The sequence below is a fragment of the Brachyistius frenatus genome, unplaced genomic scaffold, assembly GCF_029030835.1.
Source record: "Brachyistius frenatus isolate BFR_SWC_R1_liver_20210118 unplaced genomic scaffold, ASM2903083v1 Contig_171, whole genome shotgun sequence".
NCBI classification, from domain to species: domain Eukaryota; kingdom Metazoa; phylum Chordata; class Actinopteri; family Embiotocidae; genus Brachyistius; species Brachyistius frenatus.
In genome coordinates, this window is record NW_027210770.1 from 469,765 (window position 1) to 495,940 (window position 26,176).

The 26,176-nt window shown below is 48.0% G+C and overlaps 4 protein-coding genes across 11 annotated transcripts; 1 reads left to right on the forward strand and 3 right to left on the reverse strand.

Annotated features, from left to right (window-relative positions):
• Positions 1 to 224: 224 nt before the first annotated feature.
• Positions 225 to 6,112, reverse strand: LOC138632010 (calcium homeostasis modulator protein 6-like). Of its 2 annotated transcripts, none has more exons than XR_011311784.1 (3): positions 5,526 to 6,112; positions 4,598 to 5,205; positions 225 to 551 (listed from the first exon to the last, which is right to left on the reverse strand). XR_011311784.1 is itself a non-coding variant. In XM_069717261.1 (3 exons), exons 1-3 carry the CDS (start codon positions 6,069 to 6,071, stop codon positions 2,275 to 2,277), a joined length of 981 nt encoding a protein of 326 aa, XP_069573362.1. In that variant the 5' UTR covers positions 6,072 to 6,094; the 3' UTR covers positions 2,232 to 2,274. The 2 variants fall into 2 exon arrangements, 1 of the variants encoding a protein (XP_069573362.1); XM_069717261.1 differs by lacking the exon at positions 225 to 551 and adding an exon at positions 2,232 to 2,278 and having other exon boundaries at positions 4,775 to 5,205; positions 5,526 to 6,094.
• On the reverse strand, positions 615 to 2,053 carry calhm6 (calcium homeostasis modulator family member 6). The gene is made up of 2 exons (XM_069717262.1): positions 1,492 to 2,053; positions 615 to 1,193 (listed from the first exon to the last, which is right to left on the reverse strand). Exons 1-2 carry the CDS (start codon positions 2,035 to 2,037, stop codon positions 759 to 761), a joined length of 981 nt encoding a protein of 326 aa, XP_069573363.1. The 5' UTR covers positions 2,038 to 2,053; the 3' UTR covers positions 615 to 758.
• A 1,803-nt stretch (positions 6,113 to 7,915) lies between the features above and the next one.
• cnot10 (CCR4-NOT transcription complex, subunit 10) lies at positions 7,916 to 15,941 on the forward strand. 3 transcript variants are annotated; one of them, XM_069717222.1, is made up of 19 exons: positions 7,916 to 8,098; positions 9,090 to 9,181; positions 9,482 to 9,643; positions 9,738 to 9,888; positions 10,187 to 10,359; positions 10,444 to 10,521; positions 10,687 to 10,770; positions 11,417 to 11,534; positions 11,654 to 11,803; positions 12,384 to 12,586; positions 12,784 to 12,905; positions 13,134 to 13,313; positions 13,432 to 13,512; positions 13,594 to 13,707; positions 13,811 to 13,941; positions 14,021 to 14,053; positions 14,192 to 14,319; positions 14,857 to 14,932; positions 15,607 to 15,941. In XM_069717222.1, exons 1-19 carry the CDS (start codon positions 8,083 to 8,085, stop codon positions 15,774 to 15,776), a joined length of 2,262 nt encoding a protein of 753 aa, XP_069573323.1. In that variant the 5' UTR covers positions 7,916 to 8,082; the 3' UTR covers positions 15,777 to 15,941. The 3 variants fall into 3 exon arrangements, with proteins under 3 accessions (XP_069573323.1, XP_069573324.1, XP_069573325.1); XM_069717223.1 differs by having other exon boundaries at positions 14,195 to 14,319; XM_069717224.1 differs by having other exon boundaries at positions 10,223 to 10,359.
• Positions 15,942 to 16,322: 381 nt separating this feature from the next.
• On the reverse strand, positions 16,323 to 26,162 carry tcaim (T cell activation inhibitor, mitochondrial). 5 transcript variants are annotated; one of them, XM_069717248.1, is made up of 11 exons: positions 26,093 to 26,162; positions 25,558 to 25,634; positions 24,681 to 24,813; positions 24,028 to 24,175; positions 23,645 to 23,900; positions 20,710 to 20,832; positions 20,414 to 20,511; positions 20,207 to 20,298; positions 19,728 to 19,960; positions 19,149 to 19,280; positions 16,323 to 18,245 (listed from the first exon to the last, which is right to left on the reverse strand). In XM_069717248.1, the coding sequence occupies exons 2-11, from the start codon at positions 25,590 to 25,592 to the stop codon at positions 18,020 to 18,022; spliced, it is 1,476 nt and encodes a 491-aa protein (XP_069573349.1). In that variant the 5' UTR covers positions 25,593 to 25,634; positions 26,093 to 26,162; the 3' UTR covers positions 16,323 to 18,019. The 5 variants fall into 5 exon arrangements, with proteins under 5 accessions (XP_069573349.1, XP_069573347.1, XP_069573346.1 ...); XM_069717246.1 differs by having other exon boundaries at positions 25,856 to 26,142; XM_069717245.1 differs by having other exon boundaries at positions 25,558 to 25,663; positions 25,856 to 26,142.
• Positions 26,163 to 26,176: the final 14 nt, after the last annotated feature.

Here is a 26,176-nt window from a genome sequence, read left to right on the forward strand (position 1 = left end):
CATCTGTTCAGTCTGACATCAGTAAAAAGGAAGTGGTGAGTTCTTCAGTGTACCAACATGATTAAACACATCCTGTTGAACACCACAGATGGTAAACAAGTGAATGTCAGGCAACTCTCCTCTCTGTCTGCTGTTCATCTTCATCCTGTCACCTCCTCTTCATCCTGTCATCTTCACTTAAAAAAAAAAGGTTTATTCAGCAGACACACACAGGATCAGTGTGGTTGAATCTTAAGGCACTTTGGATTTTATTTTTCTACTTCAATATCAACATGTTCACCTTCAACTAAATACAACGTTTTGCTGCATTCTTCAGACTGTCATCAGATCATGTAAATGGTCTGCACTTGTACCTCCTCACCTTACAGTCTCAAAGCGCTTTTACGTGGTTTTCCATTCACCCTTTCATGAGACTGAGCTGCCAGTCAAGGTGTACATTCACACACATTCACTCACCGATGGAACACCATCAGAAGCAACTTGGGGCTCAGTGTCTTGCCCAAGGACACTTAGGTATGTGGACAGGAAGAGCTGGGGATCAAACCACTCACCTGATTAGTGGCCAACCCGCTCTACCATCTGAACCACAGCCTCCCATGTGTGTGTGTGTGTGTGTGTGTGTGTGTGTGTGTGTGTGTGTGTGTGTGTGTGTGTGTGTGTGTGTGTGTGTGTGTGTGTGTGTGTGGGAAGGCGGAGCTGTGTGATGTTCTTGAGGTTTCCCTCTCACACAGACGGTCCTTCTATGCTGTAACTCCTCCTCACATTGTCATCATGCCGCCATCCACAAAATCCAGAACAGCAGGGTTGTTGTCAGCTGACTCACTGGACTTGACTGAAGCCATCTTCATCCTGCCGTTGTCGGTTTCCTCGTAGTTCTCCACGTACTGGTGCAGCATGCTATAGTAGAGCTTCTTGGAGCTGAACTTGTAGAGGGAGGAGATCTTCATCCAGTCGTGGCTGGACGGGGTTTTCAGGTCTCCGGGAGGTGTTTGGTCAAAGAAGCTCTGGAGGTTCCTGTCGGCCAGCTCTTTGGCGTGTTTGGTGACATGTGAGTCCATCAGGCTATTCTCCTCCTGAGCGTACGCCCTCCAGAACTTCAGCTGCAGGTAGCTGATGGGGGAGCAGCACCGGACCAAACAGCTGAGCAGCATGTTGGACAGCATGATGGAGGCGATGAGGATCCAGCCCAGGATCTGTGGTCAGCAGAGAGTGATTATCATCAGGTCAGATCACACTGAGAGTCACAGGGAACGTGGAACTACTAAACAAAAAGATGTTTGAACCCTGCAGACTGTTACAGGTCAGTGTGATGAGGACCACATAATGGTTTATTACAGTCTGAATGAGACACAAACAGGATGTGGTCACATTCTGGAGCTGCACCTGCTGCAAAGTTTGAGACAGTTTGTAAAACAGGCACAACTTTTTTATTTTATGTTAATCTAATAAAACAGTCCTCCTGTAGTTGAACCGGAGGATCAAAGTACCGACCTGAGACTGCGCTCTGAGGGTGAGCAGGACATCTTCTCTGACCGCCGGCGGGACGCTGCTGCCCACCCGGCAGGGGATCCTGTGCAGCTCAGTCTCACACTGCACCCCCGGCTCTTGGTCTCCGCAGACACGCTTGTTGTAAAAGCTCACGTTGGTCCCGCTCATCGCGCACTCAAAGTAGTTCCCGTTGAGAAGAGCCACAGCGATCCAGCTGGACGGTGCCACCAGCGCGCCGGCGCTGATCTGGAAGAGGACCACGCAGGCTGCAGCCAGCCTCCTGCAGCGGCACAGCTCGGCCCGGCGCCGCCACACACCCGTCAGCAGCTTCCACGTCCTCCTACTGACGATGTAACCCAGCAGCAGCAGCGCCAGGGCCGGCACCAGCAGGAACACCAGGCCGTACACGAAGTTGAGCCCGTTGCAGGGACAGCTGAACACCACTGAGGAGAAGATGTGTTCTCCTCCCGCCGTCAGCAGGGCGACCAGCGTGCAGCCCAGGTTGGTCTGCATGCTGGCCATGTTAACAACCGTCTTAAACTTATCCATGTCTGAATCTCTGACTGCAGGCTGACGGAGAATGTCACACTTTCACTTCCACTTTCTGTCAGCACCCCTCCGCCCTCCCCCCAACGTGCTCTCACTGCAAAAAACACACAAACTTCTTCACATCACGTTGAGTTTCACTTTGACATAAACCTCAGCAGGTTTAAATATTTCACAGAAAATATTTCATCCTGTCACCTCATCTTCATCTGGTCACCTCCTCTTCATCCTGTCACCTTCTCATCTTAAAAAAAATAATAAAAGGTTTAATAGTAAAGTTGAACAAAGAAAAAGAAGGAGACAAGCGGAGGACTAGGAGTACCTGATCTGACAGCCAGGATGAGACACTGTAATAATTATTGGACAAACGTCCAACATGAGAGGAATATGTCCTCCACATGAGGGTGAAAGTGATGAGGATTAAAAGGCATCAGTTTCATGCTGAGCCTGTTCAATACATTTGGGCAATGAATTAGTAAATTAACAATATTGGCATTTATTAAATCCTTTTCTAATGAACACAGTTTTAATATGCTAAAAGGTGTCTGTTCACATTTTGTAAGACAGCAAGCAAAATATTGATGAATCAAATGGTCTGTACTTGTATAGCGCTTTAACATGTTTTTCCCATTCACCCACTAATGAGACAGATCACCATGCAAGGTGCTGCCATCAGGAGCACATTCACACACTGATGGTACACCATCGGGAGCAACTTAGGGTTCAGTGTCTTGCTCAAGGACACTTAGGCATGTGGACAGGAGGAGCTGGGGATTGAACCACCAACCTTCCGATTAGTGTGAAACCCAGTCTACCTTCTGAGCCACAGCCTTCCATATGGGGGAATGCCTGGATGGTTGGATGGATGATGGATGATGGATGGATGGATGGATGGATGATGGATGGATGGATGGATGGATGGATGGATGGATGGATGGATGGTGGATGGATGGATGGCTGGATGGACAAGACCGAACTGCTCTTCCTTCCGGGGAAAGACTCTCCCACCCTCGACCTGACTACTACCTTGGACTACTCTGTTATCCCCGACCCTGACTGCTAGGAACCTCGGTGTGACACTCGACAGTCAACTCTCTCTTACCGCCAACATCACTGCAACGACGCGTTCCTGTAGATACATGCTGCACAACATCAGGAGACTACGTCCTCTTCTCACTCAGAAGGCGGCGCAGGTTCTGGTGCAGGTTCTGGTCCAGGTTCTGGTCATCTCACGTCTGGACTACTGTAACTCCCTCCTGGCAGGTCTACCTGTTAGTACCATCCCACCTCTGCAGCTCATCCAGAATGCTGCAGCTCGACTGGTCTTTAACCTCCCGAAATTCACTCACACTACTCCGCTCCTCCTCCTCCTCCTCTTCCTCCTGCTCCTCCTCTGCTCCCTTCACTGGTTACCAGTAGCTGCTCGCATCCGTTTCAAAACATTGGTACTTGCGTACCGCGCTGCGAACAGATCGGGTCCAGTCTACATCCAGGACATGGTCAAACCCTACATCCCAGCCCACTCCCTCCGCTCTGCTTCTACCAATCAGCTTGTTGCTCCTCACTGAGCTAAACACTCTACAAAATCATAACTGTTTGCTGTCTTGGCTCCTAAATGGTGGAATGAGCTCCTCAATGACATCAGGACAGCAGAAACTCTGTACATCTTCTGCCACAAACTAAAAACACACCTCTTCCGACTTTACCTTGAACAGTAGAACTTTAGTAGCACTTAAAATGGCACTTACTGATGGCACTTTGTAGTTTCGCTTTCTTGAAGAAATTGTACTTACTTGATTCCTGTTGTTCTGGGTTTTGTACCCTCATGGTTGAAATGCACTTATTGTAAGTTGCTTTGGATAAAAGTGTCAGCTAAATGAAATGTAATGTAATGTAATGATGGATGGATGGATGGATGGATGGATGGATGGATGGATGGATGGATGATAGATGGATGGATGGATAGATGGATGGATGGATGATGGATAATGGATGGATGATGGATGATTGATAATGGATGGATGATGGATGGATGATGGATGGAGTCTGCTGTGTGCTGCACTGCATTCTGGGTAGTCATACAGCAGACACACAGGATCAGTATGGTTGAATCTGAAGGAACTTAGGTTTTTATTAGGGCCCGAGCACCGAGCATCGGTGCGAAAGCCCTATTGTTTTTCGTAAAAATGTTCTTGGTCGTTCGACGTTCTTATCCTTACGTAAAGTGATTTGCCTTTTTGGAGGCTTTATCATATTGAAAAACTCATGAAAGTGAATACACACATGTCTCCCGGCGAAAAATTTCGCATTCTAGTGGAGTCGCAAGTGGGCGCGGCCAAATGGCTCGAGAGCGCCCCCTAAAGAGATGCCCCAGCGGCCACATTTACCTAAATTCACGAAATCTGGTGGACACGTGTATCACACCTCGACACACAAAAAAGTTACATTGCACCGTTACGTCAACTCGACAGGAAGTCCACCATTTTGAATTTAGTCGCCATTTTGGGCGATTCTGACACATTGTACTTTGTGGACAGGAAGAGCTGGGGATCAAACCACTCACCTTCTGATTAGTGGCCAACCCGCTCTACCATCTGAACCACAGCCTCCCATGTCGTATGTGTGTGTGTGTGTGTGTGTGTGTGTGTGTGTGTGTGTGTGTGGGAAGGCGGAGCTGTGTGATGTTCTTGAGGTTTCCCTCTCACACAGACGGTCCTTCTATGCTGTAACTCCTCCTCACATTGTCATCATGCCGCCATCCACAAAATCCAGAACAGCAGGGTTGTTGTCAGCTGACTCACTGGACTTGACTGAAGCCATCTTCATCCTGCCGTTGTCGGTTTCCTCGTAGTTCTCCACGTACTGGTGCAGCATGCTATAGTAGAGCTTCTTGGAGCTGAACTTGTAGAGGGAGGAGATCTTCATCCAGTCGTGGCTGGACGGGGTTTTCAGGTCTCCGGGAGGTGTTTGGTCAAAGAAGCTCTGGAGGTTCCTGTCGGCCAGCTCTTTGGCGTGTTTGGTGACATGTGAGTCCATCAGGCTATTCTCCTCCTGAGCGTACGCCCTCCAGAACTTCAGCTGCAGGTAGCTGATGGGGGAGCAGCACCGGACCAAACAGCTGAGCAGCATGTTGGACAGCATGATGGAGGCGATGAGGATCCAGCCCAGGATCTGTGGTCAGCAGAGAGTGATTATCATCAGGTCAGATCACACTGAGAGTCACAGGGAACGTGGAACTACTAAACAAAAAGATGTTTGAACCCTGCAGACTGTTACAGGTCAGTGTGATGAGGACCACATAATGGTTTATTACAGTCTGAATGAGACACAAACAGGATGTGGTCACATTCTGTACTTACAAATTTGGAGCTGCACCTGCTGCAAAGTTTGAGACAGTTTGTAAAACAGGCACAAGATTTAATTTTTTTTATTTTATGTTAATCTAATAAAACAGTCCTCCTGTAGTTGAACCAGAGGATTAAAGTACCGACCTGAGACTGCGCTCTGAGGGTGAGCAGGACATCTTCTCTGACCGCCGGCGGGACGCTGCTGCCCACCCGGCAGGGGATCCTGTGCAGCTCAGTCTCACACTGCACCCCCGGCTCTTGGTCTCCGCAGACACGCTTGTTGTAAAAGCTCACGTTGGTCCCGCTCATCGCGCACTCAAAGTAGTTCCCGTTGAGAAGAGCCACAGCGATCCAGCTGGACGGTGCCACCAGCGCGCCGGCGCTGATCTGGAAGAGGACCACGCAGGCTGCAGCCAGCCTCCTGCAGCGGCACAGCTCGGTCCGGCGCCGCCACACACCCGTCAGCAGCTTCCACGTCCTCCTACTGACGATGTAACCCAGCAGCAGCAGCGCCAGGGCCGGCACCAGCAGGAACACCAGGCCGTACACGAAGTTGAGCCCGTTGCAGGGACAGCTGAACACCACTGAGGAGAAGATGTGTTCTCCTCCCGCCGTCAGCAGGGCGACCAGCGTGCAGCCCAGGTTGGTCTGCATGCTGGCCATGTTAACAACCGTCTTAAACTTATCCATGTCTGAATCTCTGACTGCAGGCTGACGGTTGAATGTCACACTTTCACACTTTACCTTCCACCTTCTGTCAGCCCCCCCCCCCCCAGGTACCGGCAACTGATGGTTACTGTTTTACGCTGCATTATGCACGTTCTACTTCCCAGTGTGAACACAGTGTGAGCACACTTTCACAATGTGAACAAACCACACATTCTTCACATCACGTTGAGTGGTGGTTTAAATAGCAGGTTTAAATATTTCACACAGAAAACATTTCATCTAAAATACTGACATGAAATCTGGTCTGTGTGACCAGATGATAATATCAAGGTGGCCAGAAAAAACTGGAACTTGAGACTGATGTAGGCAAAAATGTGAACTTTATTACTTTATGAAAAATAAAACATATCTCCAGTTGACTGGATAATCCAACTAAAACACAGGGAAAGATGAAGGGGTTGAAATAAATATGTTTAATACAAAAGAAATCTAATTAATCACAAATTAGCAACCAAAGAAATAAAGAATGTGGGTCCAAACTGCACTGTCAGGGAGACTGGTGGTAAGTAAGGTATACAACAAATAAACACCACTGCAAAACAAAGTAATTGGAGCTAAAACAACTTATTTCACAGCACTACAATATGCTGAAATTTAAAAGAACTCAAACAAAACATGCATGAAGACTGCCACCGTTTTGTTCTCCCTGACAGCCCAACCACAGCCATAGTGGAAAGAAATGAAACAGAGAAAACAGCCCAAACAATTTTGTATTAAAACAAACTAAAACCTAACAAATGGTGGAAAAAATAAGAGTGGCTGGTGTGGTAGATTATGCTTAAATTGTGGTAGATTATGCTTATGCTATGCCCATTTATATATATATATGTTTAATCCAGTCTTTAATCAAATGCTATTATGATACTACATGTAACCCTGTCAACTCAGCATTAAGATGTGCTGCACACAGCTGTGTGCCCAAGGTCATGAGAACACGAAGTAAGTTTCGATACGTGACAACTCACACGCGAGCTGCACTTGTTACTCCTCCTGTGAAACATCCGAGACTAAAAGTCCCGCCCTACCTGTATAAAAATATGTAATATCGAGTGCTCAGATCAGACTCCAACAGAGAGACCTCTGGTTGATGTTGGGCTCTCCGTGATATCATGTATGCTGAAGTTGCTGAATAAATCAACTTGCTGATTGAATCTGCCTATTGGTGTCTCTGATCAAAATAACTCGGTGGAAATCAATTGGTGATTGGTGTACCCATTATTACAATGCCAATGTCACTCTCATCTTCAGACATGGCAATATAATTTTCTCCTCCTTGGGGCAAACTATGCCGTTCAGGTAAGAGAGATCCAGGAGTGTCCACAGTGGCACTATGTACATAAGTACATGTACATAAGATTTAAAGCAACTCGTAGTTTCATGGCGAGATGCTCAAAATGGCCGCCTCTCACAGGCACACACATCGACGAAAACGTATTTATCCACTTTCATGAGTTTTTGAATATGATAAAGCCTCCAAAAAGGCAAATCACTTTACGTAAGAACGACTAACAACCAACATCTTTACGAAATACAATAGGGCTTTCGCACCGATTCTCGGTGCTCGGGCCCTAATTAAATGATCTAAAATCATATGAGCCGACAGCATAGAATTATTATGGTCAGAATAACTTCAGAAAGTTCCATTGTTGAAGAAGTGACAATAAAGGTGTGAAAATGTTCCTCAGTGTGAGGTTTGATCTTTTAACCTGAGTGAAGCCGTCCTCCGGTGCCGCTCCCGTCCGCAGGGGGCGCTGCCGCGTTATATCCCGCTGCTCTGCAACTGTCACCGCCATCGAAGAAGAATCTGTTTGGAGCGGATCAGACTTGAGCTAGCCGTCCTGAGTGCGGAGTCCGGGATATTAAATATTTACTCTTCATTTCCACGTCTGTTCCGCCGAACAACGGAAGTTAACCTGGTCTCATCCTGCCTGCGGTCACAGGTGTGCGGCCTGCTCTCCAACAGCCCCCGGAAATGTCAGAAAACACAGGTGAGTGCGAAGCTAATGCTAACTGGGTAGCTGGTACAGACGGCTCGTGGAGCGAGCTGATGAACGTGTCGGATCGATAACTGATGATGTGAGGGGGGGGGGGGGGCTGATCAGCTGGTCCTCAGGTGAGGATGCGCGTTATAAGCAGCCGGGTGTGACTCGAACACACTCGGGGTAACGTGAGCTGAGTGAGGATGGATGTTGAAGCTAAACTGTCCTCCTGCTGGCTAAACACACCGAAGACACAACCTGTGGTCGGGCAGTGTTTACTTCACGAGCTCCGGTCATCCTCCGAGAAGAAGAAATTAACCTTTAAGAAGGCACACACCTGTCCGCGGGGAGGCTAGCAGCTAACGCTAGCAGGGACCACCAGGCAAATCTGTACGTTGTTATTCAATAAACAACCAGAACTGAAGAGTATGAAACATCAGGGTTTTAATGATCCGCCAACTACAGTCACGTGTAGTCAGTGACCAGTTTATTAGGTACAGATGTCCAACCTGATGGACATCTGGTGGTCCAGAGGTCCAGACCTGGATTCCACCAATCAGCTGGCACTCCTCCTCATCTTCTGCAGCAGATCAGCTGTCTGGTCACAACATCTGTCTGGTCCCTGGGGGGACGACGACTGGTTTTATTCAGCTACCTGCAGGTGATGAGTGAGAAATATCCCGAGCTTCTGTTCTTTTAACGTCCGGCAGCAGTCAGCCTGCTTTGAATGACGCGTCGTGTCCTCGCGGTTCTACCGACCCGACCCAGAGCTCGGTGTCTCGGTTCGATCCGGCCGAGCAACGGACTCGGCGTCAGGAAGGTGTTCTTAAAGAAGTACCGCACGGTGTGTTTGTTACACTTCACGGTGTGTTTGTTACACTTCACGGTGTGTTTGTTACACTTCACGGTGTGTTTGTTACACTTCACGGTGTGTTTGTTACACTTCACGGTGTGTTTGGAGTCGAGTGTATGAATTCTGACTTTTTCTCCTCCTGATCAGAACAAAACGAGACGAAACACGACAGCTCTCTGTCTCCCGGGATGACGGACCAGGAGAAAGAAGTGGCAGCCAGCGCTTATGAGGCGTTTTCTGTAAGTTCTCTCCTCTTCCTCATCATCCTCCTGCAAACCTCCACAGCCTAACTTCATTCATCGTGTTTGTCTGTGGAAAGATTATGACTCTGAACATTCATAGATTTGAGCTCCTGCTGCCTGTTTATTGGAAGCAGTTAGAAAGCTGTTGGTGTTCTCCAATGATTTTTTTTGTTGAAGTTTTAAGCGGCTCTCGTGTGTTCATGCAGAGGTCTGTCTGTTTTTTCATTGGTGAAACATGTCATGTTAATGTGAGCAGGAACAGCGGCGGTATTAAAACAGACCCGTGTGTCCTCACAGGCTGCGAAGTACGAGGAGTCTCTGAAGCACCTGGAGGCGCTGCAGGACCTCAACAAGGACGACTACAAGGTCGCCATGAACAGAGCGGTGGTGGACTTTTATAAGAGCGGTCAGACCACCACGGAGACCCTGAAGCAGACTCTGGTGGCCATGAAGAACCAGGTAACAGCTGACATGTGGATCTGACGCTCCCGTTGAGTTCTGTCTCTTGGGGACGTTCCTGGACTGAACCCAGCGAGCTGTCCTCCTCTTTCAGGTCCACTCGGCAGCAGAGGACGTGGATGGCTTGGACGACGTAGAAAACAGCCTGCTGTACTACAACCAGGCCATCATCCACTATCACATGCGTCAGTACTCCGAGGCCATTTCCATCGGAGAGAAGCTCTACCAGTTCCTGGAGCCGTTTGGTACGTAGCGCTGCTTTCCTCTTGTCGACAGCTGACGTCGATCATCAGATCATTTATACACAAACAGGAAACACGCGGCAACCACAGACTCTCTGATCTTTGGAAAGATTTGAGCTTTTCAGGCTTCACCTGTTGAATCTGAATTGATCTGGGCAGGGACCAAGAATCTGATTGGTTGCTGCTCGTGTACGTCCTGAATGTTCCTGCTCCTCTGCAGCAGATATACCTGTTGATACTCCAGTCAGGTGACGTTGCCTGTCTGCATGTTTGACGAGTGTACGTGTGTGTGTGTCTTCAGTCCGCCGTGGAGTCACTCTGTTATTTGTCCTAGAAGAGAAGTTTGCTCAGGCGGTCTGCTTCCTGCTGGTGGACTTGTACCTGCTCACCTTCCAGCCGGAGAAGGCGCTCCACCTGCTAGCCGTCCTCGACAAGCTCTCCGTGCAGGGAGGCGGCAAGAACGGCAAAGGAGAGGTAGGCTGCACACGCCGCCGTCCTCCAGAGACAAACACACGCTGAACATGTTTAATCTCCGCTCCGTGCTGCGCTTCGTTTCAGAACTCAAACAAAGAAGGTCCAAACCAGAAGGCAGAGTTCGCAGCCATGATCGAAGCAGCCAAATCCAAGATGCACCAGGTAACACCTGTTAGTCTGCTCTGTCTGCTCATTGGTCCTCTGTCAGCTCATTGGTCCTCTGTCAGCTCTCTGTCTGCTCATTGGTCCTCTGTCTGCTCTCTGTCTGCTCATTGGTCCTCTGTCAGTCTGCTCCCTGTTGATTTGTTCCTACCATTTCTCCTCCAGTACAAAGTGCGAGCCTACATCCAGATGAAGTCGTCTAAGGCCTGTAAGCGGGAGATCAAATCAGTGATGAACACGGCAGGAAACGTGAGTCTCTGTCGGAGCATGTCACAGCATGTCATCGATGAGTGTCCCTCCATCACAACATGTCCTCTCGCCCACCATCTGCCTCCTGAGTGTCACTCGGGCCACTTAAAGAGACGTAGTGCAGCTCTGTAACTCTGAGCTCTGGTGCTCACAAGTCTGAAACTTTGAGAAGTCAAACGTGAAGTCTTTACAAGCATCACTGGTCTCCCAGTCTCATCCAACATCTGCAGCACATTCAGGGAAACGCAGAGAAAACAAAAATGTACCGTCATTGAACAAAAGCACAACAAAAAGTCGTCTCTCCACGGTTTTATATGCTAAATGTTATGCTGCATTCAAACGTGCTCGTATTCACCACGTCACAACTCTTAAATGACCTATCAGCCTCGAGTTCACGAGTCGTGACATACTTGCTGACGTTTACAGAAAGGTCAGAGGTCGTGGAAGTTCACGTTTGGTTGGATGTGAAGCTAATATATTGTAATATTAGTCACGTAGAGTTTGTCTTCATAACTTAGATAACCGCCTACGTCTGAGGAAAACAGCCTCATCTTTGAACCTCTGTGTCTTTGTATTTCCTGTTAGCTTGACAAACTGTTAGCCTCTCTCTGACCTCTGACCTCTGCCTCCTGTTTCCCTCCATCAGTCTGCGCCCTCACTCTTCCTGAAGAGTAACTTTGAGTATCTGAGAGGAAACTACCGGAAAGCAGTGAAGCTGCTGAACAGTTCCAACATCGCCGAGCACCCCGGTCCCATAAAGACGGGTGAGCGCTTCGTCATCACGCACTCATCTTTAACCACTTGCAGCAGGACACATTTGATGATTGTTTGTTTTTTTCCGTGTTGATTGATTGCTCACGTCCCCTCGACTTGTTTCATTCAGGTGAATGTGTTCGATGTATGTTCTGGAACAATCTGGGCTGCATTCACTTTGCAATGGGGAAACATAACCTAGGCATTTTCTACTTCAAGAAGGCGCTGCAAGAGAACGACCACACGTGCGCACAGCTGGGAGACGGCAGCAACGGTCAATGTAGGTGGCGGAGAGCCGCGACTCACCTGCTGACAATTCACTGATGTAGTGCAGCGTGTAGCTCCTGTAGGCTTTAAAGGACGCCGCAGTTTGATTGTTCATAGAGGAGAGCAGATTCCAGTCCGACCTCGCAGCAAAGATGCATCTCGGTCTGCAGCACCAACGCTGCAACGATCTAAGAATAACGTTCCACAACGGGACATTACAAAGAATTCGTGGATCTCATCATCTACGGTTTAAAATATCATTTAAAAGATTTGTTATAAACAGATATGATTCTGCAGTGGAAATCACTGCATGGGCTCAGGAACACTTCCATCGTGAACACAGTTCATCGCTGCGTCCATAAATGCAGGTTAAAACTGCGCTGTGCAGAGACGTGTTGTAGAGGTGCCCCTTGCTGTGTAGATTCGTGCGTATAGGCTTCAACTTATTATTTAACTTTTGTCGGCGACTATTAGTGTGATACGTCATTCTCAGGCAGTCCGCGTCCCTGCTGTTAGCATTTAAAGTCTACAGGAGTCTGTTCATTGAAACACATGTGTGTTTAATGTGTAACCAGTCGCTCCCTCCTCTGCAGCTAAAAAGTTCACAGGTATTCCCATGTGTGCCCTGCTGGCCAACAAGCGCTACGAGCTGCTGTATAACTGTGGCATTCAGCTGTTGCACATCGGCCGGCCTCTGGCAGCGTTCGAGTGTCTGATGGAGGCCGTGCAGGTTTATCACTCCAACCCCCGGCTGTGGCTGCGGCTGGCAGAGTGCTGCATCTCCGCTAACAAAGGGGTGCGTTGAAGTGTTTCTGTTTTTAAAAAGGTATCCTTACTCCGTAAACTGTGAGCACCGGGATTTTGTTCTGGAAGAAGGAAAACCATAAAGACGTGTTTCATCCCTCCGTCTTCAGTCCAGTCTGTGGTTCCTTCTGCTGCAGCTGTAAACGCATGAAGTCAAAACCTCGTGTCATGCTCTGTTTGTGCCACCAGGGGGCGGAGCAAGAGACCAAAGGTCTACCCTGTAAAAAAGGTATCGTCCAGTCCATAGTCGGCCAGGGTTACCATCGCAAGATTGTCCTGGCGTCCCAGTCAGCACAGAACACCATCTACAGGTGAGGGTCACCTGCACACACCCGGACCGTTGATACAGACATGTAGTGACCAGCAGGGGGCAGCAGAGCTCAGTGGCAGTGGGTGACACTGTCTTGTGTCTCTTTTACGTCACCATTTAATCAAGCGGAAACATTTCGTACGCATTCCCTCCATTGTCACTGATGTCTGAGGAGAAGCTCGTTTCCATGTTCCGTCATGTTCCGTCATGTTCCGTTGTGTTCCCGCAGCGAGGGCCAATCAGCCGCCATCCCGGTCGCCAGCATGGAGTTCGCAGCGATCTGCCTGAGGAACGCTCTGCTGCTGCTGCCTGAACACCAGCAGACGGACTCCAAGACGGAGAACGGCTCCAAGAGCTCCAGCCAGTCGGGCAGCATGGAGAGCGGAAGCGAGAACAGCGACGCCTGCAGGTCAGACACCGAATGAAAACTAACTCCTGCATGTGTCATCGCACCGAGCTGCGACTCGGCAGGTCGGCGGGCTCACTGTGTGATCGGCGCTCTGATTAATGCTGCGGTTGTGTTTCAGTGGGAAAGGTCAGGAGGCCGATAAGTTCCTGTCAGCAGCTCCGTCGTCTCCTCTCAGGAAGCAGGAGGTAGAGAACCTCAGGTAAGAACCTCCTCCTTCGTCTCCTCGTCACCGTCCAGCCTCGTTAGACGACCTGTGGACCTTTGACCTCTGCGTGTGCAGGTGCTCCATCCTGGCATGCAGTGCGTACGTGGCGTTGGCACTGGGAGACAACCTGATGGCTCTGAACCACGCTGAGAAACTGCTGCATCAAACAAAGGTGTCTGGATCCCTCAAGTAAGTTCTGGACCCGGTTCTGTCTGACAGACTCATCCTCTCTCCTCAGAGGATGAAGAGCAGACTCTTCCTCCCCGCTGATCGTCTCCTCCTCTGTGTTCAGGTTCCTGGGTCACCTGTACGCTGCTGAAGCCCTCATCTCATTGGACCGGATCTCTGACGCCATCGGTCACCTCAACCCGGAGAACGTCAGCGACGTGTCGATGGGAGTTCTGACCAGCGAGCAGGACCAAGGTCCGATACCGTTCCCCTGACTCAGCAGAACTGGAGCTCTGGTCGGGTTCACTAACAGCTGTTTGTTTTTCATCAACAGGATCCGACAAAGGAGACGAACCAGTGGAGTCCTGTGAGTCTGAACCACAGACACACACAGACAAAGACACAAAGACAGACACACACACACACACACACACACACACACCCCCTCACTCAAGGAGAACTGACTGTAACATTGTTGTGTGTGTGTGTGTGTGTGCGCACGCAGCAGGGAAGCAGACCCCCCTGTGTTATCCCAGCAGTGTGACCTCAGCTCGGGCCATGATGCTCTTCAACCTGGGCAGCGCTTACTGTCTGAGGAGCGAGTACGACAAGGCCCGCAAGTGCCTGCATCAGGTAACCATGGAAACCTCCGGGTGGCTCTATAAACCTCCTCACTGCACCAACATTTTTACACTGTTGTAACGTTCGGTTTCTATCGTACATTTGAATATGTATCAGGTATTCTAGGGTGTTCTTTCTTGTGTTATTCATATTACGTATTTGAGCTCCTTAAAATCATTGAATTTCTGATGTGTTTAGTCTGTAATGATGTAAACAGTAATGGGTGGACAGATGTGAGACAGGTGCAGGGTGATTTGAAGGACAGGTGAGAGCATTGGAAATTTAACACTCACGTATTTTCACTCCAAAAATGTCCCGATCAGTCGTGTCCACCAAAATGATTATACATACGCAGGTGGATCAGTAGGTTCAGTGACGGCTGCTATTGCATGTGAACCATGTACAGCACTGTGATGACACAGTTTGTTGTGAACCCTCAGTTTTGAGCTTAGTATGTTTTGGAAAATGTCAATGCTACTTGAACCCTGCTAACATGCTACAGCTGAATCATTTGGAGGTCACCCCTCTGGTTTGTGTCGTCTCCATCAGGCTGCATCGATGGTGAACACCAAGGAGATTCCACCGGAGGCCATCCTGCTGGGAGTCTATCTGGAGCTGCAGAACGGTGAGACCTCAGTCTATCTGCACAATACGCTGTTTATAAAAGTGTTCGTAGCTTCCGGGTCTGAAAATTGAGGCCGATGCAGAAGTGTCTTAAGCTGCAATACCAGCGAGTGCCACTAGAGGTCGGCTCCAAAAAGCCTCCGGCTCCATAGACTCCCATTCAACTTCTCTCATCAAATCCAAAGTGAATAAAATGTGTCCATCAGTTATCTCGGTGTTGTTAGCTAAAGTCACTCCTTCTTCTTAGTTTTCTGGAGGTCCATCTGAAAATAATCCCTCATTCATTAGAAAAGAAGATTCAAAAAGACCTGTTTTTGGGGGCGTGTCTGTTTAATTGACAGGCCTGTGGTGCAGTCAGGTTACAGCTGTCGGTGGGCGGGACGTAGTATCGTCAGGTTTCCAATCAGATCAGTCAGATCCACCGCTGGCTCCTCCCCCAGCTCGTCCAAATATGGTCACTTCCTGCTCCAAACCGCTCCGAACTAGCAAAGATGGTGACGGACAGAATCTGAACTGGAGGATTCATAACGTTCACAAACCAACGATGACATCACTGCTGGATGCTGATTGGTCCACACTGAAGCCTGCTGAATGTTGGTCGTCCTCCACTAAGCCTCTGACCTGTGAGGTGTGACAGGTCAGAGAGATGTACCTGATCTGTGTCCTTGTCCACAGGAAACACCCAGCTGGCCCTGCAGATCATCAAACGGAACCAGCTGCTGCCCCCCCCGGTCCAGAGGGTCTCCCCAGACTCCCGTAAGAAGCCCCTCCAGCCCCTCCAGCCCTTCCAGCCTGTGCAGCCCATCCAGCTGCCCTCACCCTTCACACAGGTGCAGCGTAAATGATCCCCCTCTGCCTCCCCCATCCCTCTGATATTTATGAGCTGCTTCCTGTCAGCATCAGGAGCTGAATGAACTGATGAGGAAGAGGAGCTCCAGCAGCTTTTTATTTCCATGTGACGGAGGAGTCTGTGTCGCCTCATACAATAAAGATCTGTTTTATTTACTGTATTCAGAGTGGAAGTCTTTACTGATCCACCGGTGGAGCGTGTGTGTGTGTGTGTGTGTGTGTGTGTGTGTGTGTGTGTGTGTGAGCGAGCAAGAGATCAGCTTCAGCTGCAAAGACACCTGGAAAAAGAAAAGTCAAGAAAGATGCACGATCATAAAATCTGTGTTCTTGTTTCAGTTGATGCTCCTCCTGAAAATAATAGTTGACACCATCACTGTCATAATATTTAATGAGGGGGCGGAGCCTGTTCTTCACAGGTGGCATCACTGGTGGTGAAGAGATGACAGATGTCTGCGATCCTCTGAGATGGAGACGTCCAGACACAGAGACACACGCAGAGATATACAGACAGAGACCGTAAACTGACTGAAGCGTCTGTTCTCCTGCCATCCGTCTGTCTACATGCGACATGTTTTATTGCAGCTGCACAGTTAATAAGCAGAATCCAAACATCTGCCCACATCATACTAAAAACATCTGACCAGATTTATCAGAGAACATCTGCCTCATTTATTCAAGTACAGTTCATACATGTCCCATCATGACATCACAGTGACTCTGAGCACTGACACCGATCAGTCCAGATAACTGCGAATGAACCTGGACCTGTTGCTATGACAACAGTGTTCACGTACATTTTAAACTAGCTTTGTGCCCCAGAAAATAAAAAATAAAATCAACAATGAAATGAGTCAAACGGCGATGAGTACAGGAGAACCGGGCCCCTGGAGGGCTGAGGGCCTCGGTGCTGTGGGAGCAAGTCAGACTCTCCCAGAATGCACTGCTCACAGCAGCGAGCGTCACAGTCCCTTCTTCACATTAACAGCGGTCAACTGAAACCACGCCTTCTCTTCTGGACTCCGAACCCTGTAGTCCTCCCGGTCACCTGGTAAACACAGCAAACAGTGAGCTGACCGTTGCTACTGCTGCATGCTGGGACATCGAGCTCCCTGGACACAGAGACCGTCTCCTGGTTTCTGAACATGATGTCATCCTTTCTTCATCACACAGATGTCATCTTCATATTTGTGTGTTTCTGTGTTCATGTTTTTATGGCACACTGAAGCCCTTTGACCTTTTGGATTTAAAAATATCATCATTTGCTCCCTTTACATGTTTAGTAATAATTAGTGTTTGAATTCTGGAGTTATGTAAGGTCACAGTGATCTTTGACCTTTAGCCCCAAATCTTGCTTTCCCCTCAGTGTACCTGAGACTCAGGTGTACACACACACACACACCCACACGCACACACACCCACACACACACACACACACACACACACACACACACACACACACACACACACACACACACACACACACACACACACACGACACCTGCCTCAGGCGAGTCGACCTGTTGCAGATTAGATTCAATATAATTTCATTTCATATATTAACTTGTGACATTTGTTATTAAAAAGTTTTCACAAACAGCTTGTAGGAAGTGAACCGACATGAACTGGACTCAAGAGTTCTGACTCGACTCACATCCCTGAGAGTCGAGTCAGAACCAGTCCCACGGTCCGTTTCTGCCTCACGTTAACAGACGTCACAAGAACTGAGTCAAAATTAAACCATCATCAGGTCAGATGGACCCAGTTTCACGGCATGAAGACCAGAACCAGAACTAGAACCACTCTGGACTGTGAAATAATAAGAGAAGCAACTCATCACACACACACAGACTGAACCTGGATCAGAACCCCGCAGAACCTGTCGCCTCATGTTCCCGTCGCTTTAAAGAACTGTTCTTCCAGAGGTCAGCGTTTCATTCACCCCCAGCCTCCACATCAGTCCATGTCAGTCATGTGACCAGCTGAGAGCGGCTCCACGAAGGTTGTGTTTGAGAGCTCCGATTTTAAAGAACATCTGTAAGAAGTAGATTTGTCTCCTTCAGCAGGAGGATAAAGTGCTTCTGATTGGCCGAGCCCAAACAGGTCAGTGTGACCTCAGAACTACAGACATGGAGTCCGGTGGACCTCCTGACCTCAGACAGTGAACCCGCTACGTCCATCTGCTGCCTGAACTCCGATCCGCTACGAACACGTCTCCTCCTGGACTCTGGCGTCCTGCAGCTCAGCTCTTCCAGTCCCAGGGGACACACAGGTCCCCATCCTGCATGACAGAGTAGAAGTGGGAGACGCAGAGGTGGAGGCCCTGCAGGAGGGGGGAGCGCTGCTCCAGCAGCCGCCTGCAGCACAGGACCATCTGGGAGGAGCTGACGCTGGGCTCCTTGGACAGACTCCTCAGGGACAGAGTCTGGAGACACAGCTGCACCACGGCGTCCTCCTCTGCCTGCAGCCTGAGGGGGGAGGGAAGGGGGCGGTCTGATGATGAGCAGCAAACATCAAACTGCACTGAAGATGAGACATGAACACTGCTGTCACCTTCATTCTGCCTCTGAACATTTGTTCTGTATTAACAAGTAGTTCTGACCCAGAGATCTGATTGGTTGACTGAACATTTGGACCAAATCACCATGACAACACTCCCAGCTCATCAGTAGAAATATCATTCCGCCTCCACTTTGGGAATATATAATTAGAATCGAATTTCAGATAATAATCAATAAAACAAAACAAAAAAAACCAACAAAAAAAAAATAATAATAATAATAATAATAACTAATAATAGTTTTAGTAGTTTACTTGGTGAAGTCGGGTCTCTTTTGGTCCTTTTTGGTCGCAGATATCTTAGTTCATCAGATATCTTTGTTCATCAGATATCTTTGTTCATCAGATATCTTTGTTCATCAGATATCTTCGTTCATCAGATATCTTTGTTCCAACCAGACTGAGCTAGCTGAGCAGTTTAGTGTTTCTGTATTTATTCAGTTGGAGACTAGAAATCCTCTCTGTTGCTATGTGGTTTCTAAGGGTCGGACTACTTCCTGGAGTAGTAAACATTACATAACAGTCTACTGACATGACTGATTGTTTTCCAGTTGTTAGTCATACCTCATGTGTTGCCATGGAAACAGATCACACTAACAAAAAGTTTCTATATTTAAAAGTGAATTGCTCCACAATATGAACACTGAGATTACATGTTTTGTTTAGATGGTAAGTTGTGTCGGCACACTGAGGGTCAAACCGGACACGTCCTGCTGCACCGAGCACCAACATGTGTTGTATTTTCCTATGTGTGTTTCCAGGTGACACAAACCCACTGAGAGCTGCAGGAGGTCTGAGTGTGTTGGACTCACTGCTTCCTGCGCTGGGCGCGCTGTCTGGCCTCGGGGGCGTGGCTCTGCAGGAACACCTGCAGCTTGGGGGGGTCACAGTTGGTGGGGATGATGAAGTGTCCCATCTCATGGAGGCTGGGGTTAGAGCGGTCGCTAAGAAACACAAACAGCAGGTTATAATACAACTGTGTGTGTGTGTGTGTGTGTGTGTGTGTGTGTGTGTGTGTGTGTGTGTGTGTGAGTGTGTGTATGTCTGTGTGTATGAGCGTGTGTGTGCGTGAGAGTGTGTGTGTGTGTGCATGCGAGCACGTGTATGTGTGTGTGAGGTGTGTGTGTGTGAGTGTGTCTGTGTGTGTGTGTGTGTGAGTCTGTGTGTGTGTGTGTGTGTGTGTGTGTGTGTGTGTGTGTGTGTGTGTGTGTGTGTGTGTGTGTGAGTGTGTGTGAGTGTGTGTGTGAGTGTGTGTGTGTGTGTGTGTGTGTGTGTGTGTGTGTGTGTGTGTGTGTGTGTGTGTGTGTGTGTGTGTGTGTGTGTGTGTGTGTGTGTGAGAGTCTGTGAGTCTGTGAGTGTGTCTGTGTGTGTCTGTGTGTGTGTCTGTGTACTTCTCCAGCAGCATGGTGAGGCCCTGTAGGCTCCTCGGGTGCAGCCAGAGGCGTCGTGACAGCAGGTTCTTGTGGAAAGTGCTGAGGGTGCCGTAGTGCTCCTCGATGGGCTGAACCGGGCCGAGCCGCTCCATGTGGACCACCTGAGTCCCACCCAGCAGGACACTGATCCGCTCCTTCAGCCAGTCCGTCTGCTGCTGCAGCCGCCGGAAGCTGGGCAGCTGCTCGAAGAGCTGCAGGACAAAGACAGAGAGTCAGGAGGCACAGAGGGACACGGAGACAGCATGAGACAGTATGAGACACTAGGAGACAGCATAAGACAGTAGAAGACCGTAGGAGACAGTATGAGACAGTAGGAGACAGGAGGAGACACTAGGAGACAGCGGGAGACAGTGGGAGACAGCAGGAGACAGTATGAGACAGGAGAAGACAGTATGAGACAGCATGAGACAGTAGGAGACATTACATTACTGCATTACTTTGGTCCACTGGTGATGGACGTCCATGGTTCCTAGCATGACGTGTCCAGAGGCGTTCATCCCCGACTGGTCAGCGAAGACAACAGTGTGTCCTAAAGGGAGGGATTGGGGGGTGCCACAGTGTGAATGAGGAGGCGGGTCCTCCTCTGTGATGTCACAGGGTCAGAGTGAGGACATGTCTAACAGCAGCGTGGACACAGTCGGTACCTTGCAGGTGGATCAGGGCCTCGGGGTTCTGCTGGTACAGTCGGCTCAGACTCTGCAGCTGGCAGCACCTGTGGGCCACGCCCCAGCTGCGCTGCCACCTGCACCACACGATGATGGCACCATCGTCGTCATCATCATCATCATCATCATCATCATCATCATCATCATCATCATCACATGCTCAAAGCTTCTTAGTACTTCATAGTTTACTAAAAGAAGGACGATGACAGGAACCTGCTGACTGCTCCTACTTCCTACCTACGACCTGTAGAGGAGGTGAGCAGCACTGAGTGTACCTGATGTCAGCCAGGTGAAACGTGTCACACAGCTCCTTCTTCAGCCTGTTCAGCTCTTCTCTCCGAGGAAGACTTGCGCTGTGCTTCTTCGTCGCCTCGGTCTCGTTGTTTCTCAGCCACAAGCTGACGAAGAGAACACAATGTGATCCGTTAACACAACCCTTCACATGTACACAACCCTTCACATGTACACAACCCTTCACATGTAGATAACCCTTCACATGTACACAACCCTTCACATGTAGATAACCCTTCACATGTACACAACCCTTCACATGTAGATAACCCTTCACATGTACACAACCCTTCACATGTAGATAACCCTTCACATGTACACAACCCTTCACATGTAGATAACCCTTCACATGTACACAACCCTTCACATGTAGATAACCCTTCACATGTACACAACCCTTCACATGTACACAACCCTTCACATGTAGATAACCCTTCACATGTACACAACCCTTCACATGTAGATAACCCTTCACATGTACACAACCCTTCACATGTACACAACCCTTCACATGTAGATAACCCTTCACATGTACACAACCCTTCACATGTACACAACCCTTCACATGTAGATAACCCTTCACATGTAGATAACCCTTCACATGTACACAACCCTTCACATGTACACAACCCTTCACATGTAGATAACCCTTCACATGTACACAACCCTTCACATGTAGATAACCCTTCACATGTAGATAACCCTTCACATGTACACAACCCTTCACATGTAGATAACCCTTCACATGTACACAACCCTTCACATGTACACAACCCTTCACATGTAGATAACCCTTCACATGTACACAACCCTTCACATGTACACAACCCTTCACATGTAGATAACCCTTCACATGTACACAACCCTTCACATGTACACAACCCTTCACATGTAGATAACCCTTCACATGTAGATAACCCTTCACATGTACACAACCCTTCACATGTACACAACCCTTCACATGTAGATAACCCTTCACATGTACACAACCCTTCACATGTACACAACCCTTCACATGTAGATAACCCTTCACATGTACACAACCCTTCACATGTACACAACCCTTCACATGTAGATAACCCTTCACATGTACACAACCCTTCACATGTACACAACCCTTCACATGTAGATAACCCTTCACATGTACACAACCCTTCACATGTACACAACCCTTCACATGTAGATAACCCTTCACATGTACACAACCCTTCACATGTACACAACCCTTCACATGTAGATAACCCTTCACATGTACACAACCCTTCACATGTACACAACCCTTCACATGTAGATAACCCTTCACAGGTACACAACCCTTCACATGTACACAACCCTTCACATGTGACTGTACAATAACTCACCTCTGGCAAAATACATCACATAACAATGATACTGTTGACTGTGTTTCTTGGTTGTTTGTATATAATATATATAGATATATACTGTACTGTATATACTGTGCATTTTATATTTATATTTTTACTGCTATTTTACTGCTATTTTATTGCTTTTCTATTGTTCTATTATTATCTTATTGCTTCTGTATGCTGCTGTAGCGAAACAAATTTCCCTCGGGGATTAATAAATTAACTACCTAACCTAACATGTACACAACCCTTCACATGTAGATAACCCTTCAAATGTACACAACCCTTCACATGTACACAACCCTTCACATGTAGATAACCCTTCACATGTAGATAACCCTTCAAATGTACACAACCCTTCACATGTACACAACCCTTCACATGTACACAACCCTTCACATGTAGATAACCCTTCACATGTAGATAACCCTTCAAATGTACACAACCCTTCACATGTACACAACCCTTCACATGTACACAACCCTTCACATGTAGATAACCCTTCACATGTACACAACCCTTCACATGTACACAACCCTTCACATGTAGATAACCCTTCAAATGTACACAACCCTTAACTTGTACACAACCCTTCACATGTAGACAGCTCTTCACATGTAGACAACCCTTTACATGTACACAACCCTTCACATGTAGACAACCCTTCACATGTACACAACCCTTCACATTTGGACAACCCTTCACATGTACACAACCCTTCACATGTACACAACCTTTCACATGTAGACAACCCTTAACTTATAGACAACCCTTCACATGTACACAACCTTTCACATGTAGACAACCCTTCACATGTACACAACCTTTCACATGTACACAACCCTTAACTTGTAGACAACCCTTCACATGTACACAACCTTTCACTTGTAGACAACCCTTCACATGTACACAACCTTTCACATGTACACAACCTTTCACATGTAGACAACCCTTCACATGTACACAACCTTTCACATGTAGACAACCCTTAACTTATAGACAACCCTTCACATGTACACAACCTTTCACTTGTAGACAACCCTTCACATGTACACAACCCTTCACACGTAGACAACCCTTCACATGTAGACAACCCTTCACATGTACACAACCTTTCACATGTAGACAACCCTTAACTTATAGACAACCCTTCACATGTACACAACCTTTCACATGTAGACAACCCTTCACATGTACACAACCTTTCACATGTACACAACCCTTAACTTGTAGACAACCCTTCACATGTACACAACCTTTCACTTGTAGACAACCCTTCACATGTACACAACCTTTCACATGTACACAACCTTTCACATGTAGACAACCCTTCACATGTACACAACCTTTCACATGTAGACAACCCTTAACTTATAGACAACCCTTCACATGTACACAACCCTTAACTTGTAGACAACCCTTCACATGTACACAACCCTTCACACGTAGACAACCCTTCACATGTACACAACCCTTCACATGTACACAACCCTTCACACGTAGACAACCCTTCACACGTACACCACTAACATTGGGCTCAGGTGATCCCTACCTGAGAATAGGCTCCACCCTCTGGGCCTGCTGCAGCTCCTGCTCGGGGTCTCTGAAGCCAGTGAACGTGTAGTAGCTTTTATCCCACTTGATGGGTCTGTAAAAAGGCAGCCCGGCCTCGGGGTGACGTCTGGACGTCTCAGCACTCGTCTTCAGTCCCTTCATGTGCTCCACAGGCAGGCTGCAGGACGTCAACACGTTCATCACCGTGCTCAGGACATCGTTCGTCTGCAGGGTGAAGCTCACTGAGCGGAACCCTGAGAACCAGCCGGAGGGTTCACATCTCCAAGAACTGCCCACCAGAACTCAGTAGCAGTACGAGCAATAAGAACAGAAACTGGACCTGATCTAAGCTCAGCGGGTCAATAAGAACATAACCTGTACCTGAGCTGAGCAGGTCTGGATGATCACTGGTGTCCTTGGTGTCCCTCACATAAAAGGTGAGCTCCATCGGCTGAGCTGAGCGTGAACTGGGCTTCTGCAGGTTCTCCAGGTAACCGTTCAGCCTCTTCAAGGAGTTCTCATTTACCTCCTGTAACACAGTGGTCCCAGTATAACAAGCAGCATTTCATATCATATCATATGTCATGTCATATATCATCATTTCACATCACATCATATCCTATCCTATCATATCATATCGGGTCATGTCATATCATATCATGGCTCATTATGTTGTATCTAATCATGTCATGACATATCACATTGTATCATATCATATCACATCACATCATATATCATATCACATCCTGTCATATCATTTCACATCATAGCTCATATCATGTTTCTCATATCATGATATATCATAACATTTCACATCGTATCATAATATGATACGTATCATATCATATGTCACAATATATTTCATATTATATCATTCATGTATTAAAGTGATACTGTGTGCTAAGCTGTTAGTCGAGCAGTGTTAGGTATGATGGTTGTGTGATTGGTGGACTCCGACGTGTCTGATTGGCTGAGACCTGACACGTGTCAGCATCTATTTGCACTGTGATATGGTTTCCAGATTAGAGACGTACCCTCTCTCGGGGATGTTGACCGAAGAAGTCCGGATGGACAGCAAAGTAGAATGGTCTGAGTGCATTGACAGTCTCTGCCCCTGACAGCGCCCTCTGCTGGACAACATGTGCAGCCACATGTTTCCTGTGCAGCCTGCAGAGACAAACACCAGAGATGAGGAGGTGGAGGAAACGACTGCTCACTCAGAAACCGTCGCACTAAGTCCTCTGAGTAATGATCCTTTTGGTTATTGATCATTCATTTATTGCTTTAAAATCAACATTTCGTCTGTTTTGCTGCTACCAATTGTATTTTCTGCTGCTCAATGCAGACACAAGGTGTCGGTGTGCAGCGTGTTTCGGTTCTGGTTCCGGTTCTGTTTGCTGCATCTGACACAGGGAACCTTGAATCTGCGCAGTTCAATGAAACCTGAAGACTATCGAGGAACTCTGCAGCCAAACGTGCTGCCCAGTGTTACAAAGCTCGGTCTCGGTCTCACACAGCTGAAAGCAGCCAGAACGGATCAGAACCAAACATTGGACTGTTATGAAGTGTCCTTCTGTGAGATCTGAATCCTATCAAACATGTAAGGAGCTGAAACATGCAGTCTGAGACTGCTGGAAGGTTTTACACAAAATATTGATCAGAGGTCAATAAGTTTAAAAGTTTGATTCCTCAGTTGAAGAATATGTTTTCTTTATCTTCAGTCTCTGAAATCTGTCAAATATGAACTTTCTTTAAACTAATTAGGATTTACTTTGATGTCTCTGTGTATTTATTACTTGGTTGTTCAGGGACAGAGAGGACAGGGAGGACAGAGAGGACAGGGAGGACAGAGAGGGACTGCCGGACAGTTTTCTGAGAACTCCTCTTCTGTCTCATCACTCAGCAGGTTACCTGGCGCAGCAGCGCAGCAGGGCGGCCACAGACATCCAGCAGGTGGGGAGGAATCACGAGCTCCACAGACGGTCCATCTGCACGCCAGAGCATTCACGTGATCTACCTGTCAGCACACGTCATTCAGTCAAACTTCAGAAGCAGCACAACATCAGGGGAACCGTCCTGAGCTGTATTCTGTCTCCTTCACACTATCTACTAATCAACTCGGTATTAAACCGGTCGGTACCTGCCGGGTTATCTGACCTCCGACCTGCCTGTCAGGCGGTTTGAGACTCGGAGGATAATGAAGACTCACCAGCAGCTCTTCGACCCAAATGTGAAATCACAGACAAACAACACTTCTTCTTCGTGGCTTTCTGTGACTTATTTTCAATGACAGCAGCACAACATGGCTCCGACCCGCTGCTCCAGCAAGCATATACAGGTAGCTGTGCGGCTAAGCTGGCTTCATCTCTGCGGTATCAGGAGCTCCGGGCAAGTCCTGAATCAGGGTGGAAGTTAAACACGGAGAGTGACAGCAGACAGCGGGTACCTGCGTGTGTTTCACCGGGGACCGCTCGGTTAGCTGCTGATTCTCCTCCTTCTGGCTCCTCCTGTTTTCCCGCTGCTGCGCCCC

Bases quoted from the DNA above. Each gene is read 5' to 3' on its own strand.
- calhm6 (XM_069717262.1), bottom strand. From the start codon at position 2,037: ATGGATAAGTTTAAGACGGTTGTTAACATGGCCAGCATGCAGACCAAC. The intron at 1,194-1,491 runs GTCGGTACTTTG...TGCTGACCACAG, and splicing joins CCCTCAGAGCGCAGTCTCAG to ATCCTGGGCTGGATCCTCAT.
- LOC138632010 (XM_069717261.1), bottom strand. From the start codon at position 6,071: ATGGATAAGTTTAAGACGGTTGTTAACATGGCCAGCATGCAGACCAAC. The intron at 5,206-5,525 runs GTCGGTACTTTA...TGCTGACCACAG, and splicing joins CCCTCAGAGCGCAGTCTCAG to ATCCTGGGCTGGATCCTCAT.
- tcaim (XM_069717248.1), bottom strand. From the start codon at position 25,592: ATGTCTGTGGCCGCCCTGCTGCGCTGCTGCGCCAG. The intron at 24,176-24,680 runs GTACGTCTCTAA...ACTGTGTTACAG, and splicing joins GTCAACATCCCCGAGAGAGG to GAGGTAAATGAGAACTCCTT. The intron at 20,512-20,709 runs GTACACTCAGTG...CGTGTGGTGCAG, and splicing joins TTTCACCTGGCTGACATCAG to GTGGCAGCGCAGCTGGGGCG.
- cnot10 (XM_069717222.1), top strand. The intron at 9,182-9,481 runs GTAAGTTCTCTC...GTGTCCTCACAG, and splicing joins GCGCTTATGAGGCGTTTTCT to GCTGCGAAGTACGAGGAGTC. The intron at 12,587-12,783 runs GTGCGTTGAAGT...TTGTGCCACCAG, and splicing joins GCATCTCCGCTAACAAAGGG to GGGGCGGAGCAAGAGACCAA.